The sequence below is a fragment of the Nansenia antarctica genome, assembly GCF_963989245.1.
Source record: "Nansenia antarctica genome assembly, chromosome: 1".
NCBI classification, from domain to species: Eukaryota; Metazoa; Chordata; class Actinopteri; order Argentiniformes; family Microstomatidae; genus Nansenia; species Nansenia antarctica.
Genome location: NC_137674.1, coordinates 64,757,786 through 64,769,330, shown reverse-complemented (window position 1 = coordinate 64,769,330; position 11,545 = coordinate 64,757,786). Strand labels below are relative to the sequence as shown.

The 11,545-nt window shown below is 47.6% G+C and overlaps 1 protein-coding gene across 1 annotated transcript in view; it reads left to right on the top strand.

Annotated features, from left to right (window-relative positions):
* Nucleotides 1-11,545, top strand: part of syne1a (spectrin repeat containing, nuclear envelope 1a) — a gene marked incomplete at its 5' end in the record, with an annotated part of 196,473 nt that overhangs the window by 104,346 nt on the left and 80,582 nt on the right. Inside the window, 12 exon segments of the mRNA XM_080536159.1 lie at nt 266-433; nt 1,109-1,285; nt 3,043-3,189; nt 3,470-3,595; nt 4,614-4,790; nt 5,383-5,648; nt 5,959-6,115; nt 6,417-6,815; nt 6,983-8,602; nt 9,298-9,635; nt 9,753-9,897; nt 10,572-10,790. Of these exon segments, the coding sequence (XP_080392285.1) occupies nt 266-433; nt 1,109-1,285; nt 3,043-3,189; nt 3,470-3,595; nt 4,614-4,790; nt 5,383-5,648; nt 5,959-6,115; nt 6,417-6,815; nt 6,983-8,602; nt 9,298-9,635; nt 9,753-9,897; nt 10,572-10,790 (3,939 nt within the window).

Genomic DNA, 11,545 nt, shown 5'->3' with positions numbered 1-11,545 from the left:
CGCTCACTAACACTATCGACTTCATCTTCAAATGAATAGTAGCTTCTTTTCCCAATACTGTGTAATTGGTATTGTGCCCAGTAACTTCTTATGTGGCTGTAATTCACTACCTCTGTTAAAAATGTTGTCCTGCGATACTGTTATGACTGTTTGTTCACCCCGCTATTGATTGCTAGTTCTGTCAAGTGTATGTGTTTGACACCCTTTGGTGTATATATATGTGTGTGTGTGTGTGTGTGTGTGTGTGTGTGTGTGCGCGTACTAGGCCCATGTGCAGCGTCTGGAGGGCCAGGTGAAGGAACAGGAAGTGTACCACAGTGAGCTACAGGAAGTGGAGCGGTGGCTGCTCCAGATGTCCAGCAGGATGGTGACCCCTGACCCCAACGTGGGCGGTGGCCTGGATGCAGCCACTCAGCAGCTGGCCAGGCACAAGGTAACCAATCAATGACGGCTTCGTTAGTTAATCACAAAATATTTCAACAAATATTAGAATGAAATTGTCCAGAGTAGGTTGCTCTCTCTCAACTTTCCCAAGATGTCTAAAACTACTCGACTAGGCAATACAATTTAGTTAACAACTTATTTCGAATCAAGTAAGTAAGTAAGTAAGTAAAGCTTTATTTATATAGCGTCTTTCGTGCATGAAATTCAACTCAAAGCGCTACTATGCAACCATGTCGCTTGTAGCAAGTATCAAGACAAACAATGCAATCAATACAAAACATTCAGCCTTTCTACTGAGGTACAACACAAAAGCCAAGTATCTCCTCTTGGTCAATGTGACCTCCACTTCTGTTCATCCATCCATCCATCTAACCCTCTCCACTCTATTTGAAGCTCCCCACATCCTTCACTAGACCCCTCACTGACTAACACACAGACTGCTTGGCGCCCCTTTCTCTCTCCCCTTTCTCTCTCCCCTCTCTCTCTCCCCGCTCTCTCTCCCCTCTCTCTCTCCCTCTCTCTCTCCCTTCTCTCTCCCCTCTCTCTCCCCGCTCTCTCTCTCCCCGCTCTCTCTCTCCCTCTCTCTCTCCCTTCTCTCTCCCCTCTCTCTCCCCGCTCTCTCTCTCCCCTCTCTCTCTCCCCTCTCTCTCCCCCCCTGGTTCAGGCCATCATGGAGGAGATAGCGGGCTTCGAGGATCGTCTGGCAGGGCTGAAGGACAGGGGGGATGGTCTGGTGCAGGGCTGCAGTGAGCGCGTGCAGAGCAGGCTGAGACAGCAGGTCCAGGCCCACCAGCAAGGCACCAGAGACAGTTACTCCGCCATCTGCAGCACGGCACAGAGAGTGAGTACTGGTCTGGCACACACACACACACACACACACACACACACACAGACACACACACACACACACACACACACACATACACACACACACATCAGAGAGTGAGTACTGGTCTGGCACACACACACACACACACACACACAGACACACACACACACACACACACACACACACACACACACATACACACATACACACACACATCAGAGAGTGAGTACTGGTCTGGCACACACACACACACACAGAAACACACACACATACACACACACATCAGAGAGTGAGTACTGGTCTGGCACGAGGTGGGGGGGGGCGGGGTGAGAGGGAATTTGTGAGCGTGATATTAGGGATATTTATAATTCATGCACAGATATACACAACACATACACACAGATCAGATCATACACAAACAACACACTCACACGCACACACACACACTCACGCACACACACACACACACACACACACACACACACACACACACACATACACACGCATACACACACACACACACACACACACACACACACACACACACACACACACACACACCAACACCAACACAGCAACACTTAATCCAGACCCATTGGTACACCTAAGCTTCTCTCTCAAGACAGCTCTTTTCACTGCCAACCCAACGGACACAAATAAGCCAGAAAAGGCTGCCAAAGTAGAGCATAGCCCCCCCACTCCAACACACACCAACCACACCAGCCAAATCACTCTCTCAATCTTACCTAATTAATCTCCACACTCTCCTAGTCAGCTTGATTTTTTTTTCTCCCCCCTCTTGGCCGACATAGAAGCCCCCACACACCCCTATTCAACTTATCTGTCAACCCATCTAATCCAGCCCCACTCTGTCCTCTTGGCAACAACTCACTGCACTGTCAACTCAGCTCACCTCCCCTCCCAACACACTCCTATTCAGCCAATCTGGCAACCCCTGTGATACTCTATCAACACGGCTCTGCCAGTTCTGCAACTCCCTGCCCCTCCAGCTGCGCCATCTCTGCCAACTCAGTCTCAGCATAATACCCGTGTAATACCCCGTCCCCCTACCCCCATCCACCTCACCCCCTACAGTCTCTGCCAACTTCACCAGGCCCTGTGCCAGCGCATGTCCATCATTGACTGTACCCCCCCCCCCTCATATTAACTCTGTCAATCATACCCTGCTGTTGTGCTGTGGCCTGTAGAGCAGGGACACACCCCTACATTCAACACCTGTCAAACACACTGCTATTTAGCTTTTTTTTTTACGGGGCAGCGTTGTGTTGTTAACTGGCAAAAAGGCAGTTATCGGAGTCTGGGGGGGATTTTCTTAGATTTATGGAAATGTCATAAATTGGTTATTTGTGTGATCTCATCCCTCCATTACGATAGTTTTACTGGCGCAGGGCGTTCTAATGCGTTAAACCTCCTTGTTGTTTTCATCGCCCTCTCCTCCATCTCAATATCTTTATTTATGTCTCGCTGTGTCCTAATGTACGTTCTCTCTTTCTATTTTTCTCCTTTATCCTCTACCCATTTGCCATATGTTCATCCTTCTTTCTCTTTCTGTCTTTTCATTCCCCTCATATCTACCCCCCCTCCCTCCTTCCCTTCCTCCCCTCCTCTCTCTCTCTCCCTCCCTCAATCCTCTCTCCTCCCTCCTCTCCCTCCCTCCCCTCTTCCTCCTCCCCTCCTCCCTCCCTCCCTCCCACCCTCTCCCTCCCTCCCTCCCTCCCCTCTCCCTCCCTCCCTCCCTCCCTCCCCAGGTGTACCAGAGCCTGGACCGTGAGCTCCAGAGGCATGCCAGTCTGCAGGATGCCCTGCTGCAGTGTCAGACGTGGCTGTGTTCGGTCACAGAGGAGCCGGAGCCCCCTGCACATCCCCCTCTCAGCCTGGAGGAGGCGCTACAACAGGTCACTGATCCCACTGTAACACCAACTGCACTAACTGTAATGTACCGTATCAGTCATGCTTGATGCCATGCGTCATGTCAGTGGGGCGGCTGTAGCGCAGGAGGTAGAGCCCGCGTCTGATGATAGCAAGGTCGGCAGATCGGCGGTTCGAACCCTGGCTGGCCACATGTCGAGGTGTCCTTGGGCAAGATACACAACCTCAAATTGCTCCCGATGAGCGGGCCTGTAAGGTGCTATATAAGTCAGTCCATTTATCATTTAACTGCTTTTCCGTTGACAGGTGAAACATGAGAAGACCCTGCAGGAGCAGGCTAGTACGTACCTCCACCTGCTGTGTTCCACGTGTGACCTGGCAGAGTCCACGGTGAGGGAGACCGCTCAGGACATCCAACAGGTCAAACTACAGGTGAGGAATTGACACTGTGTCACTGCAGCCCATACAAATACAGTAGGGATGAAGGGATGTAGGTTATTTGTTGTTATTACATGGGAGCTGTATTACATGGTTGGTCGATGTATCTCTCAGACATTTAGAACAGCAGTTAACACTAGAACAACCATGGGTGGGGTCATTTGACCCTTTGAGTACATTATTTAAAATATTTTTGCACTCGATCAAATTTCAGGACCCTCCTTTCATGACTTTTCCTAGATATGTGCGTCTTACCAAACAGTATCCTTAGATTTTCAAAATCACATCAGGATAAGCTTGTATAAAGCTATTTTGCAGTTTTTCTTTGTAGGAGCCAGGCTAATTTACAAGGCAGCCAAATAGTGGTCATTGTGTATAAATAGCAGCTTCCCATTGTAAAGACTATGGTCATTTGACCCCCGAAGCGGCTCTTATAGTTGGTAAAAAAGGGACGGCTGTTGAATGAATGAATGAATGAATGAATGGTCTTTATTGTCATTGCTACAGTACAGGTACCAAACAACGAAATTTAGGAGGGGTGGCTCCCCTGGTGTTAGGAAAGAAAGAAAAAAAAAACGTTTTAAAAAAAAATTCACAAGAAGCTGGTTTACATAAATAAAGGCTATGTACACTATCCACTGTACTATACTGTACAGATAGACGACTAGGGTTGTCATATTGCACAATAGTGTTATTGCACATTTATTTAAAGTGTCGCAGTTTGCAGGCTTGAAATGTACATATTTGTGCCTCAGCACTACACCTGATTTTTTCAGTCCAGCAGCTGCCAACAATCCGTCCAGAATGTCCAGGGCCCAGAACCTAGGTCTTTGCTGTGTTCAGGGCCTGGACGGCCCTGTGGTAGAAGCTGTTCTAGTGTTAACATAATGTTGCATACTGTCTTAATTTGAATTCAATATTCCAAATATTCAATATTCCAAAGCATTTTGCAGTATTGCGGTGTTGAATGTGCCCCAGGTGTAAGGTTTCCCTCTCTTGTGTCCTTGTGTAGATAGAGGAGAGGATGCTGGTGTGTGAGGAGGTGGCAGACAGCTGGAGGGATGTTCAGGAGCAGCGGGCCGATCTGGAGGCCCTGCTCAGAGAGACAGAACATCAGCTACAGAACCTCTCCAGGAGACCTGCAGAACTGGAGCCCAAGATCGCCCAGAACCAACTGGATCAGGCCCAGGTCAGTCATGGGTTGAATGGATCTGTTGTTGGCTCAACTGTGATGCATGTTGGATGGATGGGTGGTTTGGTGGATGGATGGATGGATTGATGCAGGGATGGATGGATGGGTGGTTTGGTGGATGGATGGATGGATTGATGCAGGGATGGATGGATGGGTGGTTTGGTGGATGGATGGATGGATTGATGCAGGGATGGATGGATGGGTGGTTTGGTGGATGGATGGATGGATTGATGCAGGGATGGATGGATGGGTGGTTTGGTGGATGGATGGATGGATTGATGCAGGGATGGATGGATAAGTCTGCATGGAGGGTTTCTCTCCATATATAAGTGTCAATTTTAACATTCGTTAAAATGCATAAACAAGTATGAATTGTTGGTGTTCATTAGCATAACGAGTAGAGAGTTGGACTGGCTTCTTATTGCTGCAGAGACAACAGATAATTATCGAAGCCAGACGTGGCAATTATAGCAAAACTGCCATGGATAATTTCCCACTCCAAAATGGAGGCCAAGTTCCATGTGCTACTGCTTATTAGCACTGTCATGATAATTGGCTCTGAATCTTCCTCTTGTCTCTTCCTCTCCAGGAATACCTCCAGCAGGTCAGGGACAGGCAGGCCGACGTGACCCAGTTGAGTGAAGCCGTGGGCGGGCTGACGGAGGGCCAGGGCTCCCCGGTGCTGGAGGATATTGGAGGTCTCAAGGGAGCCTGGAAGGAGCTGAGCCAGAGGGCTGAGGAGCTGGAGGGCCAGAGGGGAGAGGACATGCAGAGGAGCGGGGAGTACCATGAGTGCGTGGCTGCTGTGGAGGAGCTCTTTCACCAGGTGTCCAGAGAGTGGGACTACCTAGCCAGGTACAAGGCTGCTATACACCACATTTGACGGACTGTATTACCACACATGATAAACAACAACAACAACAACAACAACAACAACACACTCTCACACACACAACTGCCCACTCTGACCATGTTCTAACATAACACATTTCCGTTTTTCCAAGGAACACTTGATGTTGAATGTTTAATCAAAAACATAATTTCCCATAAACCCCAGTTGCTCATTAAACACACACTTCCCAGGCATTTTTTTTTAGCTTTTGCTATGTCAAAAGAGTGAAATCAAAATCTCTCTTCTTCTCCCTATCTGTCCCTCTGTGTTCAGGGCGGACACAGAGAGCACCAGCGAGCACCTGCAGGCTCTGAGGAAGCTGTCGTGTGACCTGGAGGAACAGAGAGGGACTCTTGAAGAGTTGAGAGACCAGAGACAGGCTGTCCTGCCTCGCCTCAGTCTGCTGGACAAGGAGCTGGTCAAACAACAGGTCCACTATCTATCTATCTTGCTCAGTTTAATTTGACTCAATTAAATGTACATGTTTATGTTTATTACATAATTATGTCATTATGCTATAACGGAAGCCTGTGTGTCAGTCTGTTCTGCCTCTCCGCCCTCGTCACCATCTCCACAAAGGAAACCTTCATTCGGAATATTCCGAATATTTATTATTATGGAGAGCTCTGCATATGTTTCTCTATTTTTATGCACAACCAAAAATAGCTTTGGACAACTTTTAATGAACGTCCGCTCAAGTTTGTTTTGTTGTTTGTTGTCAACATCTACAGGTGGTCCACTTGGAGCAGCGCTGGGCCCAGCTGGAAAGTTTAATCCAGGGTAAGATCCAGGACTCAGCCCAAACCCTAGAGGACCTGGGCCGAGTGGAATCTCAGTTGAGGGAGGCCAGGGAGTGGGTGGAAGAGCAGCGCCCAGCCCTTACATCGGCCCTGAAGACCAGCCCTCCTCCGGACCTGGCCCAGAGCTTCCTCTTTGACCACCTGAGCGTGTGTGTGGAGCTGGAGGCCCGACACCAGCTCCTGGGCCAGGCGGTGAGTGAAGCCCAGGAAGTGTCTTCCAGGCTGGGGCTGAGCGAGAGGAGGCGCCTGCAGGAGCTGGTTGTCCAGGCCCAGTCGGAGGTGGAGACACTGGGAGCCAGGGTGACCCAGAGGAGGAAGTACCTGAGCAAGGTAGCAAACATTTGGTTGATAATGACCTTGTTTTATTGCTATTGTTCACAGAATATTGTTTACAGAATTACTATTACTATTTCACATGTTCCCCTTTCTCTGTATCTGTTAAGAAAAAGCACTTTAACATGACATTACATTTAAGATGTCTTATCATTGTTTTTAAGGCCTTTACTGAGCGGACGCAGTTCCTGCAAGCCCTGGTGAGGGCGCTCTCCTGGGTCCAGCAGCAGGAGAGGAAGGCTTTGGTGGACGACCATGTGGCGCTTTTGCCCGAGGATCTCACCAAGCAGGTGGGCACATGCAGGGGGGTCCAGAGCGGCCTGCGAGCCTATCAAGGAGAGCTGGCCTCGTTATGGGCCCAGGGACGAGACCTAGAGAGGGACGCGACTGAAGAGGAGAGGGGGGAGACCCTGGCCAGACTGAAGGAGCTCCAAGGGGTCTTCGAGACAGCCCTCCAGCGGACCACCCAACGCTTGCATAACCTGGAAAAGGCCCTGACCTCCAGAACGTACTTCCAGATTGACCTGGATAAGACCTGTCATTGGCTGAGGCGGGCAGATGCCGTCACGTTCCCTGAAATCGACTTTACCCTAAACAACTACGACTCTGAACTGCAGGCTCAGCTGGCAAAATTCCAGAAGGTTCTAGAACAGGCGTCGGAGTACGAGAACCTCCTCCTCATTGTCCAGAGGGTGGGCCAGGAGATTCTTCCTACCTTGAACGAGGTAGACCACTGTTACCTGGATGAAAAGCTCAACGCCCTACCCCAACACTACAATAGCATCTTAGCATTAGCCAAAGAGAAGAAGGATAGAGTCCAACAGGCCATCCTAGAAAAGAGAGAGTATGCCACCTTCTTTGATATCACTCGTAATGCGTTGGACGAACTTAAGGAGCAGTGTGACAGTTTAGGCAAGCAGACCATTGACCTTCGGCAAGAGGAGGTTGAGCGTTTCAGTAGCAACCACAGAGATCTGGCTGGAAGCCTAGCTCACGTCAGCCCAGCCGTGAGAGAACTGAGGGGGAAGACGGAGGGGTTTCTCAGCAGGGGTCAACAATGCAGAACTGAAGAGACACAAGCGCTGGTTAACCTCCATGACACTCTGAAGAGGACGATTGACCAGAGGATGAAGAACTTTAACGACACACTGAAGACATTGGCAGAGCACAAGGCAACCTCAGCCAAACTAGACTCAGAGTTTAAGACTGTGAAGGAACAGTTGGCCAGCCTGAAGTCATCAAAGACCAACTTAGGAGTGACAGAGAGACTGGGGACTCTTTACAACATGCTTGAGGGTGTGGAACAAGTCGACTCTCACCTAGAAAGACTCACCCAACAGACTGAAGCCCTTAGCTTGAACATTGAGCCTACTGCCAAACAGGCCTCCAAGGAGGAAGTGACCTCACGGCAGAAGGAGCTGCAGTCCTTAACGGCGGAAGTCAAAAGACTGATTGAAGAATGTGAAAAAAGCGTGAAGAAGGGTAAGGACTTCAAAACTGAGATTGGAAGGACAATGGACTGGTTTAGAAATCTGAAGGAGAATCTTGGAGATCCTTTGACCCTTTCAGAGGTCAAAGTTGAGAGGGTACAAGAGGAGATGAGGCGACTGAAGTTGGCACAGGAGGAGGTGCAGTCCAGACTGAGAATAGCAGATGCTTTGACCAGCAAGGAGAAGCAGAGATACAGCAGCAGAAAGGAGACTATCCCTGTCCATGTGGAGGCTAAGCTTGAAGAGCTAACTAAGCATGCCGCTGATGTCCAACAAGAACTCATCACCAAACAGGTGAGGTGTGGCTCACTTCTCTGTTGAGATACAGTACACTATGTACTCACAATGTGTGCAAATAGTGTTCAGAAACAGAAATTATTTAGGGGGGTTGAAACCAGGCTGTTGGAGGTAGGTATCGGAGGACGGGTTCATTTTAATGCATGGAATGAAATGAGGAAAGGTATTGTGTGTTTGAGACGATTCCTCATTCTGTTCCGTGTATTACAATGAGCCTGTTATCTGAACACACGGGTTAGCTGAACACTTCAATGCCCCTCTTGAATGAAAACCTTTTACCATTCATGTATCATTCATGACCTGAATCTGCTTTAATAATCCTCCACCTACCCTGTCTCCCCCATGATCAATATTAACAGGCTTGGGGAGGTCAAATTGAAATACATAATAGACCAGTTGAGTGCAGCATTGCCATAATCATTCAATAAGTACTTATCCGCCTCATGATGATTACAGGTCTCTGTAAATTGCATATCCTGAGTGAATTCAATTCATTTTAAATGTCAAATGAAATTGAAAGAAAGACCAGACCTCGCTCATTTGCATGTGTCTATGTAGTGAATTATGGCCACTCATTCCATTCTCTCACTAGGGATTTTCTGACCTTTTACATAAAATAATATATTATGAGTGAATCAAAATACTTTCCAATGAACAGTGTATCATAATCTACCCATGTCAATGTTCTTTAGGTGTCCCTGGATCAGATCTTGTCTCTGGTTCAAGTGCAACAATCCACCCAACAGTCGACCCAGCAATGGCTGGACCACGCTGGGGTGTTCCTTCTGAGGGCCAGCCTGGGAGTGGAGCTGGAGAACCAGACGGAGACTCTCAGGGAGCTGGAGGAGATCTCAGCCCAGGAACAAGCCTTCATGGCTGGGCTAGAGGAGCTGGAGGCCCTGGGCCCTCAGCTGGAGGGTCAGATTGGACCAAGAGCGGAGAAGGAGTTGGGAGAGGGTGTGAAGGAGATGCGACTGAAGGGTTCAGAGGTCAAAGAGCAGTTGAGGGGTCATCAGGAGGTTCTGCAGAGGTTAGGACTCATTCTTCTTCTTCTTCTTCTTCTTCTTCTTCTAATATTAGAGTTAGAGAAGTAAATGCATAATGTAATGCTATTGCAGAAGATAATACCTCTCCTGTGTGTCCATAGCTGTGCGGCTCAGTGGAACTCCTTCCAGACGGAGAGAGAGGAGCTGATTGGGCAAATTAATGAGACAGGAAGCAGCATGACGATGTTCTCCACAGCCAAAGCAGCCAATAGCCAGGAGGGAGAAGACAAGCTACAGAACTATAGGGTAGGAACCCTTACATTTGTTGTGTGATTAATCATTCTTATGGCTGTCGAACAGACTGAGTACAGGTAGATTAGTTTGTTGTTTATGTGTTATTTCTGTTGCAACATGGTTTTCTATCACAGTTGTTTTTAAGTTTGTAAATTTAAGGAAAAACATTTTTTTAAACGTTTTTTTATTGGATTTGTTGGAGCATACAATTATGAACATAGCATTTATAAAAAATAAACAGGTACATATACTCTATAGAAAAGGCTACAAAAGTGATATGACAAAAAACAAAAATTAAAATTAAATTAAAAATTAAAAAACAACAACATAAAAACAAACAAACCCATCAGTCAGGTAATCTATAACTGTCATTAGTAGACACAAATAGTCAGTATAAGAGTACCCACACCACAATAAGCACAGTATTGCAACCCCATGAGTACCCTCAATCCGGAAAGAGTGGCATTTGTATCCTCTGAATAAATTGGCAGGATGGACACCATCATTTCCCAAATGTATTGGAGGAGCCACTTAAGTCTACCAATTTACACTGAATAAGACCATGCCTTGCACAAATAGAAACATTATTTCAAGTTTTGATCTATTTTTCCTCCTCTTCTCTCTCTCTCTCTGTCTCTCTGTCTCTCTCTCTCTCCCTCTCTCTCTCCCTCCCTCCCTCCCTACAGTCTGTAGTAACTCTGATTGATGGGTTTGAGCACTCCCTAACTGCGCTAAGAGAAAAGGCCGCTGATTTGGAGAAGGCCGGTTCTGAAGGCAGTCAAGCTGCTATTGGACACTCTGTCTCGTCACTGTGGCAGCGCTGGACCCAGCTGCGCAGTGTGGCACGAGCCCAAGAGAGGGCGCTGGAGGACACAGTTCGCGAGTGGAGGAACTTCAGCAACAAGGTAGGAGGCAATTGAATCTGTACACTAGTTACTAATGTGTGTGTGTGTGTGTGTGTGTGTGTGTGTGTGTGTGTGTGTGTGTGTGTGTGTGTGTGTGTGTCTGTGTCTTCACCTGTGTGATAGGTAGATGTGTAGATTCAAATTCCATTGAACCGTTTACCTGTTCTTAGTTTTGAGCAGTGTGATTTTATATGTTCAACTTGTTGTCTGTGAAACCATTAGTTCTCTCTACTGTGTATTTAGGTCACATCAGTCACAGTGAGCAATGGGACCGCTGGATGTTAGCTCATACACAGCCATTAGCCAATACCAGTGGGTGTAGTGATGTCACTCTAGGCATCTAGCCAGTGGATAGATCCCGCCAAATAGCGCAGATGGGAGGCGTTTTCCGGCCTTCCAACCACTTCCAACTCACCAGAGCTCCCACAAAGCACTGCTCCTGTAAAGGAAATTATGTCATGGAGGGATAAGAAATGTTCACATCCTTTGATGTGGTGTGTCGTTGTTCAGGCGGTTGACTTCTTTAGCCGCATTGTTTAACTGGGTGACATCACTTTTATAAATGGGTCAGGGAATTGAGGTCATTGACCTGTGGATTATTCCATAAACCATTCAAGAACACACAGAAACGACAGAATATTGAATTGAATAGGAAAGAAGGGAAAACTCAAGTATCATATATTCACTGCACCAACATTGTGCAAAATGTAAAAAAAATACTCAATCCATTCTGACCATGCAACACTTAAAAAATA